This window comes from Gekko japonicus, unplaced genomic scaffold (genome assembly GCF_001447785.1).
Source record: "Gekko japonicus isolate JY-2015 unplaced genomic scaffold, Gekko_japonicus_V1.1 scaffold641, whole genome shotgun sequence".
NCBI classification, from domain to species: Eukaryota; Metazoa; Chordata; class Lepidosauria; order Squamata; family Gekkonidae; genus Gekko; species Gekko japonicus.
Window position 1 is genome coordinate 794,530 of NW_015177027.1, and position 16,224 is coordinate 810,753.

The following is a 16,224-nucleotide window of genomic DNA, read 5'->3' on the forward strand; positions in this document are numbered from 1 at the left end:
TCGTGGCCCGACTGAGGGCTGCTGGGAGCAGGGGGCGGGGCTTGTTGCATGTGCCCGCCCCCTGGGCTCCTTACTGCCGGAGCGCCGCGCCTGTGTGCTCCCGCAGGAAATGACCCCTGGGTCTTCCTCTTTTCCTGCCGCCTTCAACTTCTCCTAGCATTATTGTCTCCTCATTCTGTGGCCAAAGTATGGGTCACTTTTCTAAGGGAAACCAGTCCACACCCATGTCATCCTAGCCTTAAAACAACTGCCCGGGGAGCACACAGGAAGCTGGGCTCCCTGCTTCCTTGTGATTCCACCCTAGTGTCACTCGTAAAACGTTTGACCGGCACACACACACCCAGGAAACAAGCCCGTTTTTCAGCTGACCTTGACCTTAGGGTCTGAACCCCCAAGGAACAGATAGCTGGAGTCAGCTGAGCTGAACTGACTTCCACAGGCGCATCTCTGTCGCAGAAGGAAATGGGGTTTCAAAGGCTTTGGGCAAAGGGCACCTGGGAATTGTAGTTTTTTAAATGTGCCACAGAAGCCTTGCTATGAAGACTTCTTCTCCCCCAGGCGGCTTCTTCCTTCCGCGTCTCCCTGAGCCAACCCCTGTAGTTAGTTCTTTGGAAGGAAGGCACACCAGAGTTAGACTGACAAATATCAACAAGGAAGGCACACCAGAGTTAGACTGACAAATATCAACACGGTAGAATCGTCTGGTATATTATCTTTGCCAACCGGCCGTTGCAGGAATGGTTGTCTGGGCAGGGAGGGCCCCCACGGCGTTCTCTCTTGCTCCTGCCAGGGGATGGACGAGGCAGGAGGGGAGGCCCTGATTCACAGAGAGCAGGTGGCGCACACCGCTGGGGTCTACTCAGGCTGCCGATAGACGCCACACCTCAGCACAGATCACTAGAGGCAGGCACTTCGTTACCACTTGCAGTGTCCAATTTGGTCCTCTCCCCGCATCTGTTGTCACTGGTGGATGGTTACCAGCAACTCTCGGGAGTGCTCTCTGCCCCCAGCATGAGCCACGGCTGATTTCTCGCAGCTGCACCAATACCATCCCTTAAGCTAGCTCAAAATTGTATGGATTTATCCAACTGGACCGTAACGGCTAAATCAAAGGAGATCTAACCCTACCTGACCCATGTCTGGCAATAGAGTTTACCATTTTGGTGTAGTGGTTGGGAGCACAGACTCTAGTCTGGGAGAACTGGGTTTGATTCCCCGCTCCTCCACATGCAGCTGCTGGTGTGACCTTGGGTCAGTCACAAGTTATTTCAGAGCTGTCCTCTCATGAGCAGTTCTCAAGAGAGCTCTCTCGGCTCCACCTACCTCACAGGGTGTCTGTTGTGGGGACGGGAAGGGAAAGGAGATTGTAAGCCACTCTGAGACTTCTTCAGGTAGCGAAGGACGGGGGTATCGCCCCCTCCACAGTCTTTGGAGGTTTAACACCAATTATAATTCTGGGGAGGGGAGGGTCCTGCCTAGGGTTGCCAGCTCCGGGTTGGGAGATTCCTGGAGATCTGGGAGCAGCGCCTGAGGAGGGAGCCCGGCAGAGCCGTGACGCCCCAGAGCCCGCTCTCCGAAGCTGCCATGTCCTCCGGGGGAGCCGATCTCTGCCGCCCGCAGGAGATCCGTTTTGATTCAGACAGAACTCCAGCCCCCGCCTGTAGTTTGGCAACCTTAGTTGCAGCAAAATAAAATGTCTTCCGGCATTCTAAAGACTGACAGTAAAGTTGGCAAAGGGAACACAATGCCGTCCGTCTTTTCAGGTGCCGCAAAACTCCCGCCAGTTATAATAAAGCACCCTTGGCCGTGTTTGCCGGTCTTAAAGTATTGTTTTTCCTTTTCTTTTTTTAAACTGGGGTATATAATAGAATCAGAATGTAAAGTTAGGGTTGCTGCCCAAGTCTTGATCCAAAACATGCCCCCTGTTGTGCACTCCTGGCCAGAGGCTTCGCTTCCATTGAACTGGTGATATTCCCTGCATCTCCGACCCTCCCCCACGCATAGAGCTGCCTTATCCAAGCACTGTTCACACATTACAGGGAACACATTTACATCCTGCAGGTACTTGGGTGCATCTGCTTGTAAGAAAGAGTCCATGCACGTTCACTTAAAAAATGAAACTGGGGACTGGCACCTGGATAGATGTGAATCACATGTTCGGCTATCCGTGCATTGAATGTGAGGTGTGAATTGCTTGGTGCCAGGGGTCATTTCCTACAGGAGCGGAGCTCCGGCAGTAAAGACCCCAGGGGGTGGACACATACAACAAGCCCCACCCCCTGCTCCCAGCAGCCCTCAGTCAGAGCAAGAATCAGCCAGGTAAGTTGCAGAGCCTCCCCCCCCCCCGCCCCCAAACAGCCCAGTGGCACCTTTAAAACCAAATTTTATTCAGGTACAAGCTCTCCCTCCTCTGTGAGGTCAGATCTGCGTGTGTCCTCCCCCCCCCCAATAGCTAGCCATCCAAAACAGTCCAGTGGAGCCTGAGCGGTGGGTGTCGCCTTCTGACACCCTTCCGGTGATGTCGGGGTGTGTGGCATATTCAAATAAGTTACGCTAATGAGTTATGCTAATGAGCCCCTGCCCCTCTTTTTCTACGAAATGACCTCTGCTCGGTGCACCTATTAACAAAACCCCTCAAGTGTACAGTATGCGTAAATTGTACATGGCGCGCCTTGTAACTTGTGAACAGGACTCCTAAGCCAGACCCTCGGTCTGACCAGACCAGTGTGTTCTACTCTGAAGGGCAGCAGTTCCCCCAGGTCTCGGACAGAGGTCTTTCATATCACTTTCTACTTGATCGATTTTAATGGGAGATGCCGGGGAATTGAACCCAGAACCTTCTATACGCAGAACAGATGCTCTGCCATTGAGCCACGGCCCCTTCCCCAGTAACAGACTTGTGGAAATAGAATCCAGGCTGCTCAAATGAACTCCCATGTTGACCCTCAACCATCCCAATATAAAATACAGACCTTCCTTACTAGAATTCCACTACCTAGTTCTGTCAGCCCAAGTTGGCGATTTAGATTTTAATTGGAGCCCCCCCCCCTGCCCAGAGCGGCAGTGCTAGTACCTATATGATGGTGGATGTCCCAGATGATTGGGTCAGTTCACACATTCAGCTTGCAACGGGGTCGTTCCAGAAATCAGCCATTTTGCAGCTAGTACATATAAAGTTGCCTTATCTCCGTATAGGAAGCTTCCTTATACTGAATCAGACTCTTGGTCCGTCAAGGTTAGTGTCGTCCACTCAGACGCAATGGCTTTCCAAGGTCTCAGGCAGAGGTCTTTCACATCGCTTCCATCTGGTTCTTTTAGCTGATGCCAGAGATTGAACCTGGGACCTAACGCATACCAAGCAGATGCTCTGTTTATTTTTCATGTGGCAGAGTTACACACAAAAAGTATATAATAATATAACATAAGTAACCAAGTTGATACAATGAGTATGCAGGCCACTAGGGCAATCCCCCTAGATACTAGTATCTAGATTTTCAACCCACTCAGTCGCAACTGGGGAGAGTCCAAAGAACTCCGTCACATCTCCCTGGAAAGCATGACACTCACATTCCTGTGACAGGTGGAAAATAGTTTGGCGGGCTGCACCACAATCACATCCGTGTCCTGGCATGTTGCCCCGTTTAAAAGCAGATGCTCTGCCGCTGAGCCACGGCCCTCCAGTCAGAGCAGTGGTCCATCTTGCTTAGAACTGCCTCCTCTGTCGGCCAGGTTCTTTCCAGGGCACAGAAAGGCTTTTCCCAACCCCGGCGACCTGGAATCCTTTAACTGGAGATGCCACTTGGAATCCTTTAACCGGAGATGTGTGCAAAATTCATGGCCTGTATCGTGGACCATTTCCACAGTAGTGAAATCCCCTGCATTGACGTTTTTAAAACTGCACGTTATGTGAAAGTTTCCGCAGTAGATTTTTCCTCACCAGGTGCAAACCCGAAGTTTCCTCCTTAACCCCATGTTTTCAGAGCTTGCTAAAACTGGGGGTTCCGAAAATGCGGGGTTAAGGAGGAGAAAACTCCGCGTTTGCACCTGGTGAGGAAAAATCTACTGCGTAAAATCTCTCCTTATATATAATTGAATAGTGGGTGCCAAAGTTCTAATTCTAAAATGCACTCCCTTAGTGTATGGCTGATGGCACTGCTCCTCAGCATATATCGCCACCAATCAGAAGGCAAAGCCCGGGTCCCGCCCACACCACAACTGCTGTGACAACCTGGTCTTTTGCATATGGAAGCTGATTGGACTTCATTCCATTCCACACCTCAAACTCCCCCCCCCCAAGGCAGTTGGAATGTCAGTTGCATATGGAACCTGCTGTATTCTGGTGGTGTGCAGGTCCCAGGTTCATGTTTTAAAAGCAGACTAGTACTGTTTGCCCAAAGCCAGAGCACTCTCCCAGAGCCTCTTTCTAGATCCCGTTGTATTTATTTCCACAACGGGCCTTATTTCTAGTTTCACATAATGCGCAGTTTTAGAAATGTCAAAGTGGGGAATTTCACTACTCTAGAAATGGTAGTGGATCGTCACTGTCAGGTTGTGGGGTGGGGACATTTCGCGGCACAGTCATGCCTCAGAGACAGATTTCTTTCACGTTCCTTTTTCGTAACACAGCCCTGAGCGTCTACATCAAAGCCTGGCACCCAACGCATCTAGTTTCTTGAGTAAAGCCCGGGTCTCATTTGTGGGACAGTAGCAGGACATAGGTCAAAGGACCCAGGCAGTAGGTGATGTGAAATTCCTCTGCCTGAAACCCTGGGGAACTGCTGCTGGTCTGAGCGGGCAATACAGACCTTGCTGGACCCAGGGACTGATTCAGTAAGAGGCAGCTTTGTGTGTCTTCGAGAGTGACACGCCAAACGGCTGCCAGACTCCAGCAGCTATGTCAGGAACACCCTCAAACTCATTCTGTCGGTTCGTAGCCTGGTGGGGGAAGCGTGTCAGTTGTGTAAAGAAGGTTCAGTAAAAGTCCCAGCAAGGTTCTGAGCAGCGGCTCAAGTCTCTTCCTCCCCCCCTCCCATTTCTACTGTCCCCCCTCCTGGCAGTTCCAGTGCAGCCCCCCCCCCGTGCCCTAGACCCAGGGCTCTTTTTGTAGAAAAAGCCCAGCAGGAACTCATTAGCATAATAGGCCACACCCCTGACAGCACAGCTCATTGGCATATTAGGCCACACCTGCTAATGAGTTCCTGCTGGGTGTGGCCAACTCGGGAGCCAGCCGGAACTCCGTTCCTGTGCGTTCCTGCCCAAAAATAGCCCTGCCTAGACCCAAAGCTTACGATTCCTTATGAGGTTATTTACACCTGCATGTGAATGCAAATGCACGATTCAGGGATCTGCCACTGCTAGGATTTGGGGTTCCAGTGACCAGAGGGGAGCAGCGATTCTAAATGGGCTTTATTTTACTTGATGTATAATCTGCTTTTCTCCCCGGCGGGGATATAAAAATGTACTTATTTACTTAATCTGTAGCCCGCCTTCCTCTCCAACCAGGACCCAAAGTGGCTTACATCATTCTCTCCTCTGTTTTATCCTCACAACAACCCTGTGAGGTCGGTCAGGCTGAGAGTGTGTGACTGGCCCGAGGACGCCCAGTGAGCTTCCATGGCACGAGTGGGCATTTGAACCTGGGTGCCCCAGATACTGCTTCAACACTCTGAACTGCTACACCATATAAAGTGGCTTACATGATTCTCCTCTACCTTCACAACAACCCTGTGAGGTAGGTTAGGCCGACAGGGGGCGACTGGCCCAAGGTCACACCAAGCAAGCTGCCACGGCAGAGCGGGGATTTGGAGCTGGTTCTGAGAGCCAGTTTGGTGTAGTGGGCCAGTTACAAGTTCTCTCAGAGCTGTTCTCTCAGGAGCAGTCCTCAAAAGAGCTCTCTCGGCCCCACCTACCTCCCAGGGTGTCTGTGGTGGGGAGGGGAAGGGAAAGGAGATTGTCAGCTGCTCTGAGACTCCTTCGGGTAGTGAAGGGCAGGGTATAAATCCAATCTCTTCTCTTCTTCTTCCCAGATCGTAATCCAGCACCGTTACAAATACACCACACTGGCTCTCTGCGGAGCAGCTGTCAGCCAGGTCCCATAGGGCAGGTTCACTGGCTCAGTCACAAAACATTTGATTCGCATGCAGAAGGCGCCAGGTTTGATCCCTGGCATCGCCAGTCGAGAGGATCAGGTAGTGAGCAATGTGAAAGACCTCTGCCTGAGACCCTGGAGAGCAGCTGCCAGTCAGAGCCAATAGATCCGGTGGTCTGACTCAGTATAAGGCAGCCTCACGTGTTCATTTGTTGGGAAGGGGCTGAGGTTCAATAGCAGAACATCTGCACAGCTTGCAGAAGGCCCCAGGTCCAGTCCCTGGCATTTCCAGTCAAAAGAATCAGGCAGCAGGCGGTGTGAAAGACCTTTGCCTAAAACCCTGGAGAGCCACTGCCAGTCAGAGTACGCAATGTTGCCCTTGATAGGCCAAGAGTGTGACTCAGGATAAAGCACCTCCATGCGTTTGTGTGTGTTCAAGAGGATGCTCCCAGTGGTTCTAGCCAAATGTCGCCTGCCCCCCTCCTTTTGTTTGCAGGTGCGCCGACAACTTTCACAGGTAAACGTTGACTTAGAACTGTTCTCTGGTCCATTGAAGGGAGTCCAGGAACGTCTCGGATCCAGAGTGGATTTGGGGCAGGGCAGATGCGCCGTCTCACACCTTCTGCCCCGTGGGATGCAAGCAGAGCCGTCGAACCATTTTAGGGCTACCAGTTGCAACTCATTTAATGTAGGGGCGGTGAAGCAAACTCTGCGCCGGACGGTTTGTGGTTAAAAGCCCTCGTGGATGCTGAGATGCTACAGGGAAGCGCACGGGGGGGGGGGGATGGTCACGCCACTCCTTTCCCACCCGAGGGAGCAGATTTGACGGGTGTCTCTGTGCCTTGCCGGCTTTTCAGAGGGAGGCACCATCAAAACGGCTGATCCCCAATCTTGCAGCAGCGTGGGAATCCCAAACGCCTCCCCCTTATGCAATTTGAACTGGATGACTCTCGGGTACATGAGCAAAAACCTGGTCTTGCACACGTAAGTATACCTTGCTCTTTTACTAGTGTGTGTGTGGGGTTGGTGGGTATAAAACAGAAGGGGGAAGGACATGATCGTGTGAGTAGACTGGATCAGACCAGTTGGTTTACTTCTAGTGCAGCATCCGTTTGATGCAGCAGCCAGCAAGTGAGGCCTAGAGGCCAAGGCCTTCCCCCAGGGTTACCAGGTCTGGGTTGGAAAATACCTAGTGCAGCATCCGTTTGACGCAGCAGCCAGCACGTGAGGCCTAGAGGCCAAGGCCTTCCCCTAGGGTTACCCGGTCTGGGTTGGAAAATACCTGGAGACTTTGGAAGTGGATCCAGGAGAGGACGGAGTCTGGGGAGGGGAGGGCCAGAGAGTCCACCCTCCAAAGCAGCCATTTTCTCCAGGGGAGCAGCTCTCTATCAGCTGGAGATCAGTTGTAAAAGTAGGGGGGGGTCTCCAGGCCCCACCTGGAGGCTGGCAACCCTACCTTCCCCTAATGTTGCCTCCTAGCTCTGATACCGCAGCTGCGGTGGCCCAAGTGGTTAAGACGCTGAACTGCAGGCTGTAGAAGGTCAGTAGTTCAGCAGTTCAAGACCCGAGTGTGCCGCGTGACAGAGTGAGCTCCCGTCTCTAGTTCCAGCTCCTGCCAACCTAGCACTTCGAAAGCAAGAAATTGCAAGTAGATAAATAGGTACCACTTCGGTGGGAAGGTAACAGCGTTCCGTGCGCCTTGGTGTTTAGTCATGCCGGCCACATGACCACGGAAACGTCTTCGGACAGCGCTGGCTCTTCGGCTTGGAAACGGAGATGAGCACCGCAACCCTAGAGTCGGACTCGACTGGCTTTCGAGCAAGGGAACCTTTACCTTTTTAGCTGTGCTACATCAGAGGTTTGCTGCCTCTGAATATGGAGGTTCCCTTTACTCACCACAATGAGTCGCTATTGATAAATCTCTCTGCCATTTCTCTAACCTCCTTTTAAAGCTCATCTATGCTTGTGGCCGGCAGTGTCCCCTCTAAGCCAAGTTAGTGTGAGCCAGCTCACAGTTTTTTAGCCTCCAGCTCACACATTTTTGTCTCCGCTCAGGAAGGAGGGCTGCAGAGCAAACTGATTTATGCAGCAGCCAAATCGTTCCCTCACAACTTTAATGCCAGTCGCTCACAAAGTAGAATTTTTGCTCACAAGACTCCACAGCTTAGAGGGAGCATTGGCCGACACCACGTTCACCGGCAGGAAATTCCACACTTGAATTGCTCATTGAGTAAAGAAGAATTTCCTTTTGTCCATCACGGATCCGTGGCCCATCAACTTAATTGGTCCCCTTCCTCTACTGTGGTAGAGGAAGAAAAAGTCCTTTCTATCCCATTTTCTCCATTCCATGCGCAATTTTATAAACTCTAATGCCCGCCCCGCCCTACCCCATCGTGTTCTTCTATCCTGAAAATTCCCAGACACTTTGGCCTTTCCTCATGGCTACCCATAAACACTGGGAATATTCTTCAAAGTTACATGGAAAAAACAAACAATGGAAAACTCTCCCAGCGCATGATGCTTGGCTTCGCTTGCCCCGTTTGTCGGACTGACAAGATATGTTTAAAGTTTGGGAGGAGGCCAAACACCTGGTTGGGTTCTCTGGCTTTCTCTTGCAACTCACTTAGAGCAGCCGCATCCCCTCAGTGCCGTGTTTTTCCTAGGCCAAAAGGTAAGCACTTCCCTGCAGCTTATCAGCCACATCACATTGTTCTTAATCATTGTGGTGAGGAGGTGGGGAGGCAGAGAGCTAGTGGGAGATTATGGGCAGCTGCCTAGAGCAGCAGTTTCATTTCAGCCATTGATAAAGGGACCTCTTCTTTCCCAGTGTTACTTTCCCCCACATTCTGAACTGCCTGAGAACAGAGCAACATTCAGAACGGAAAGCTCGAGGGCACGAGGGTCTGTCCAACCAATGCAAGGTCCAGCAACAGTGTTGCAGCTGAGGAATCCCTGGGAGGATCTTTGGTTTGGGCTGATTTTTGTTTTTAAACGGTGTGTCCCTATAGGAGGTAGAGGAGGAGTGCCACTTGCCGCTAATGATGTGATGGGCACTGGCCAATAGGCGCTGCTTGGGCAACCATAGGTTATACACCACATGATAGATAGTGGGGGAACATCACAAAAATATAGTGATTTATTCTTTGGAAAACTCAGTTTTCCTCAGGACAGAAGCACTCTCCTGCAAAGATGTCTGGATCTTCTGTGTAGGGATGTAAGTGGTAGCAAGTCACAACCGACCTGCAGCAATACCCAATAAAGGGCTTTCAAGGCCAGTGAGAAGCAGAGGTGGTTGGCCATTGCCTTCCTCTGCAGAGTCTTCCTTGGTGGGCTCCTATCCAAGTACTGACCCAGCTTGGCTCCCGAGACTTGACAAGATAGGGCTATACCACACTGCCTTCCCTGGGATCTTCTATGGCGACTGAATAATAACTGAAACACTTGGGAGAGAAATGTATTCTGGTCTTCTGCAACTACTAAGGTCTATACATTGTCCTAAAAAAGATCTTTGGGAAAGGCCACCAAGACTATCTCATATTCTCTTTAATTCAGTGAAGGTGCATGGAAGATGGTACCTTGGAAAACAAAATACGAAGAACAAGAAAAACTGTGAAAAAGTGACGCTTACTATATGTCTTTAGGTAAAGGTAAAGGTCTCCCTTGCTCGAAAGCCAGTCGAATCCAACTCTAGGGTTGCGGTGCTCATCTCCGTTTCCAAGCCGAAGAGCCAGCGCTGTCCGAAGACGTTTCCGTAGCCATGTGGCCGGCATGACTAAACACCAAGGCGCACGGAACACTGTTACCTTCCCACCGAAGTGGTACCTATTTATCTACTTGCTATTTCTTGCTTCCAGTGTCTTTAAAGAATCATTAAAAAGTGAACAAAAATAATAATATACATAATCATAGAAAAATATATTGACAGTGATCTCCGGAATGTCTTGCCGTTTCGAAGGAAGATCTTCTTCTGAACAAAGATGTAGGACAAAAAATGTCTCTCAGAAATTCATATCCTCTGGTGATGTCTCACAATTATCAAGGAAGATTTTCAGTGTTCATAACAGCTGTAATGTGTAGTAGAACCTGCCATAGGCTAAGATGATTGTACAATCATTTTTTGTCCTACATGCTATTATTATATATATTCTTATTTTTGTTCACTTTTTAATAATTCTTTAAAGACATATATTAAGCGTCACTTTTTCACAGTTTTTCTTGTTCTCCGTATTACCTCATTACTGCGCCAATCAATCGTTACTATACCTTGGAAAACATACCCAGCTTTCTGCCTAGCTACATTATATTCCATAACTATCCATGTGTGCTATTTCTTTAAATATGACCTCCACTTCAAAGCTTAGCTTGTTACTTTTATTTATTAAAGTTCTGGCTGCTAGAACTCAGCGCCACTGAGCATGCACCAAGTTCAAATTCTAAAGAAGCCGCACCCCCTCCGAAAAGGCCCAGCTGGACCCTTTTCTCTGACAACATACCTTGCACCTTTTCCTGTGCAAAGGACATACATGCTCACCCTTCTGGGTAAACTGTGGAATCGGCGGGCTAACTATGCTAAAGCCTGCCAAGGGAATGGTAGCTCACAGAGGATGCACACCTGATATAATATGGCTGGCAGGGACCATACTACAGAGACGTCACCCCTGTGTGATGCCTTAGGGCACTTGTGTGCAATATGACAATGCACACATGAGTAGACTGCAAGAACTGCACAGCTGGCTTCCCCCCTCCCCCCAGCTTGGAATGCTCTTAATTCTACCCACTAGCCAAAAGGAACCAATCCTAGCTGGGTTGCCAAAATTCAAACTGAGTTGTCCTCCTAGTCAAACCCAGCCTGCAAGACTATTACTTATCCAGCTCTTGTTCTGGGTTCTAGCACCATTCAGATGACCTCCAGTGTGGGGGAAAAGGTTGCCAATTCTGAGTTGGGAAATACCTGGAGATTTTTTGGGGGGAGGGGTGAAACCTGGGGAAGGGCAGGACCTCAGTGCGGTGTGATCCCATACAGTCCACCGTTTCCAGCCACCACCTGGAAACTAGGGTTGCTTGCCTCCAGGTGGGGCCTGGGGAACTCCCGCTTTTACAACTGATCTCCAGCTGACAGAGATCAGCTCCCCTGGAGAAAATGGCTGCTTTGAAGGATGGACTCTATGGCACTGTACCATGCTGAGGCCCCTCCACAAACCCCGCCCTCTCCCGGATCCACCCCCACAGGTATTTTCCAATCCAGACGTGGCAATGCTACTGGCAACCCTAGCTGAGAAGCCATTTCTTCCTACTGCACCAATAATCTCCCCCCCCCCCCCAGCCGGGGCTAGCCTCCATTCCCTTTGAGGTGTTCCCAGGCAGTACACCAGCCATGCTTTGCCGTGTGTGAATGTCAAGTGCCATCCACCACCAAAGCTTAACTTAGGAAGATCATGAGAGGGAGGGCAGGAAGGGATGAATCAGTGCTTGGTTCTCATGTAGGGATCCCAAGTCCCCCCGGGGGGCGGGGAAATCCCCGCCCCAGAGGCCCGTTCCCCGGCGCCGCCGGATCGGGCCCCATGGTTTTCCCTTGTATGGCCGTGGCCCCGCTCCCAGCGTGCCTGGCGTTCTCCCGTCACTTCCGGGTGATGTGCGTGTGGCACGCACGCACGCGCACAAGACACCGGCCGAGAGCCCTCCGCTCCCAGCGAAGATACACTTGGCAACCCTATTCTCAAGGTCCTTTCTTACACGCCAAGGGAAATGACGGTCGCCACTGTGGGGTCAGGAAGCAATTTTTCTCCGGGCCACTTTGGCCCGGGATCCTGAAGAGTTTTTTATCTTCTGGGCATGGAACAGGGGTCACTGGGAGGGTGTGGGGTGGAGGTATTTGTGAATTTCCTGCATTGTGCAGGGGGTTGGACTAGATGACCCTGGAGGTCCCTTCCAATCAGTGTTCCCTCTAAGCTGAGTTAGTGTGAGCTAGCTCATAGTTTTTTAACCTCTGGCTTACACATTTTTGTCGAGAAAGATGGCTCCAGAGCAGACTGATTTATGCAGTAGCCAAATCGCTCGCTCACAGCTTTAATGCCAGTGGCTCACAAAGTAGAATTTTTGCTCGCAAGACTCCACAGCTTAGACTGGGAGCCTTGCTTCCGACTCTATGATTCTAAGACGCTGGACATCTCTGCTTGTAAAGCTTCCTAGAGGAAACAGCCATTCGCAATCACTGGGTCTCGCAGCCATACTGGCGTACAAAACGTTAAAAGAGAGAAATATTTTTACAACTCCTGCCGAAGGGCACGGTGGCGGGATTTGGAGGGGCGAAGGAACAGAGTATGGGGAACGAGGCCTCAAGACATGAGCTGGTACGGTCTCCTCGGTTCTCCTCCATTCCCTTATCGATCTAGTCGCGGGTAAGGGCACCTCCTGCCATCCCCCCCCCCCAATTTAAAGGACATATTCTCAGCTTCAAGCTGAGCTGTCTGGTTTCCATGGTGACAGAGGTCTGAGGCCTACAGCTCTCTCTCCACTTTCCCATTACAGTCTTGCATACACACACACTTATCCCCACACACACACACACACACACCATCTCTATTGCCTGTCAGGATGCCAAGAAAACCCCGAACTGTGCAGACGGGAAACAGCCACAATGGGCAATCTCTCATCCTGCCAGCGCGAGGCTTCATTCTCTCCTGGCCTCTTTGTTTCCCCCGAATGGTCCCGATCCTTTCCAAAGCGCTTATGCAGGGTGTGGTTGACTGGGCTTGAGTTGCAGTGGCGGGGCAGGTGAGGACCCTAAAACTCCCGGTCCTGACTGGGGTTGCCAACTCCAGTTTGGGGAACACCTGGAGATTTGGGGGTGGAGTCTGGAGTGGCCAAGGTTTGGGGAGGGGAGGGACCTCAGCAGGATATAATGCCACAGAACCTCAGCAGGGCATAATGCCACAGAACCCGCCCTCCAAAGCAGCTGCTTTCTCCAGGGGAACTGATCTCTGCTGTCTGGAGATCAGTTGTAATTCGGGGATCTCTCCGGCCTCCACCTGAAGGATGGCAACCGCACGGAGGACATACAAGCCAAATTTAGTACATTTCCGTCTTGCCTTGCTACCCAGTTCTGTCAGCTAGTAAGAAGTTCTCCCTGTAATAACCACATTAAAATAACCACGTCGAACCTGTCTCCAACTATAATCCTAATGAAGTGGTGTCAAGTCACAACAACCAACTCATAGCCACCCCTCATGGAGTTTTCAAGGCAAGAGACATTCAGAGGTGGGTTGTCATTGCCGACCTCTGTACTTCCATCCAAGGGCCAGTTTGGTGTAGTGGTTAAGTGCGCAGACTCTAATCTGGGAGAACCGGGTTTGATTCCCCACAGTTGTAATTCGGGAATATCTCTGGGTTCCACCTGAAGGACGGCAACCCTACGGGGGATATAGAAGCCAAATTTAGTACATTTCTGTCTTGCCTTGCTACCCAGTTCTGTCAGCTAGTAAGAAGTTCTCCCTGTAAAAAACACATTTAAATAACCATGTCAAACTATATAGTCTCCAACTATAATGCTAATGAAGTGGTGTCAAGTCACAACCAACTCATAGCCACCCCTCATGGAGCAGGACTGACCCTGTTTAGCTTACATAATGGAAAATATCTCTCTCTCTCTCTCTCTCTCTCACACACACACACACAGAGTGCACTAAACTCTGGGAAGAAAAATTTCATTCATTTGCTCCTGTAAAGACCAACGTGAAACCATGTCGGCTTGAAGAGGGAGGCCATGCCACAAGTGGGGGTGCCACAGAATGGGCCTTGTGTTTGGTAAAAACCAGTCCTGCTTCAGGATACCCTGAGCAAGGCCTCACTCAGTAATCTGCAGTTTGGATCAGAATTGGGCTCACGCACATTTGGGAATTAAGCTCCCTGTGGAGAAACCCCAGGACATGTCTACCAAAAATCCAGTTGGATTTGTAACGTGTGAATTGGCCCAGAGCCTAATCTCCCTCACAGGGCTTATTTATGTATTTAATTTATATCCCACACCTTCTCCCCACAGGGGACTTGGGGCGGCTTACGTGTGTAAGAGCTATCAAGTTTCCAACGGACTTATGGAGACCCCAGCAAGGGGCTTTCAAGGCAAGGGAGAAGCAGAGGTGATCTGCCATTGCCTTCCTCTGCAGAGTCTTCCTTGGTGGTCTCCCTTCCAAGTACTGACCCTACTTAGCTTCCAAAATGCAATGAGATCAGGCTATACCATGCCGCCTTCCTTCCATTGGGGCGGCTTGCAATATTTTAAATACAGTAGATACAGATACCATGCAAATGAATAAATGCAATAAACAAAGCAATCAAAGCAATCAAAACATCAACTCAACAGCAAATTAGTCGGGTTGCTGTGAGTATAAAATGAGGAAAGGAGAACAATGGCCCCGGTCACACGGGGGAAATTGACGCGGCTAAAGTGCGGCTTTTTAGAGCCGCACCAAAAGAGACATGCAGCGGCGGGATCAGACAGATTCCCTGAGCCGCCGCGCAGTTGCTCCCTGGTACGATGAGATGCCCGGGGGGGGGGGAGCCACGGAAGGGAGAGCGAGGTAGCCGGCTGCGCATGTGTGTGCATGCACAGTTTGGCCGGGAGCCTCGAATGCTCCTGAAGATGGGCGCGCCGGTGATCCCACGGCTGCGCTTGCTGCGGCGTTTCAGGTAGGTGCTACTATTTCCTAGGGGTTTTTTAAACACACGTTTTCGGCCTGAAGGGACGAGTCGGGGATGGGTGCGCGCCGCTTCCCAGATGTTGCGGTGTGGTCACGCCTGTTTGCTGCGCCCCCGATCTGTCCCTCTTCCGCGCCAAACCCCCTTGTGTGACTGGGGCCTCTGTGTACTATTCTGTGTTCCATGGGGAAAACAACGGATAGAAACTGACTTGATAGGCTGGAGGAAGGGGTGTCGTTTGCTCTTAACCACCGATACACACAGCTATTCATGGTGTCATGAGCTTACCCCTTGTGCAGCCTGGTACCTTTCCATATCTAAGCCACGAGATCACAACTGCTTTTCAGGGCTAGCTATTGGGAGCATGTGACACCAATGCTACAGCGTTACACTGCTGACTAATCCACTTTCAAGCCCAATTCAAGATGCAAGTTTTGACCTTAATGTCCTACATGGCTTGGGACTGGTGGTATCTGAAGGACCATCTCCTCCCCTATGTTCCTGCCTGGGAATTAAGGTCACAGGGAGAGGTTCTCCTGACTGTCCCATCAATCAAAGAAGCTCATTTGGTGGATACATGAAACAGGGCCTTTTCAGTGACGGCCCCACGATTATGGAACAGCTTCCCCAGGAAAGGGCTCCTGGCCACCTCACTTTCGATATTTAGGAGGTAACTGGTGATGGTTTTATTTAGGATTGTGTTTGATTTTAAATGTCAGTTTTGTGTGTTTTTCTGTACTCTATGGTATGCGTTATATTTATATTGTAAGCTGTCTTGAGCTCCCTAATGAAGAAAGGCAGATAATAAACATTTTTTAACAACAACAACAACAATAATAATAAATAACAACTGTCTTGGAGATCCTTTATGACATCACCAAAGGGTTCTTTTCCTAAGCGTTCCATCTCCAGGGAATTCCTGGCGCCTTTCTAGCCATGTGGATGATACCTGCAGCATACCCCATGCTTCTTTGGCTGGCCTTCTCCCAGGCGGGCGCCTGCTTATACTGCTTCTCCACCGAGGATAAGCGCACTCGGGTTTGCCAGTATTTTCTGGGCTACGCTAATGAGCAGAACAAGGCCTGCTTGGCAGCTCTGTCGGCCGCCTTTCAGCCATACGTCAAAATCCAGGTGGGTAAGTGAAGTCTAGCTCAGAGCTGCGCCAAAAGAGTCCTACCTCGGGACAAGCAGAGTAGATGGCCCTGGCAAGCCTCTGATTCATAAAGCTCATGGCAGGCGGTCACTGAGGTACCCCTGATGTCAGTAAGCCTAGCACAGAGAGTCAGTTTGGTGTAGTGGTTAAGAGCGCGGACTCTAATCTTGAGAACCGGGTTTGATTCCCCCACTCCTCCACATGACACCAGCTGGGTGACCTTGGGTCAGTCACAGTTCTCTCAGAGCTGTTCTCTCAAGAGCAGTTCTCTCAGAGGTCTCTCAGCCCC

At 50.6% G+C, this 16,224-nt stretch overlaps 1 protein-coding gene across 1 annotated transcript in view; it reads left to right on the forward strand.

Moving 5' to 3' along the window:
* LOC107124388 (sperm acrosome membrane-associated protein 6-like) overlaps positions 1 to 16,224 on the forward strand; it is a 41,772-nt gene that overhangs the window by 6,790 nt on the left and 18,758 nt on the right. The window contains exon 3 of the mRNA XM_015427852.1: positions 15,773 to 15,917. Within this exon, the coding sequence (XP_015283338.1) occupies positions 15,773 to 15,917 (145 nt within the window). The remainder of the gene's footprint in view (positions 1 to 15,772; positions 15,918 to 16,224) is intronic.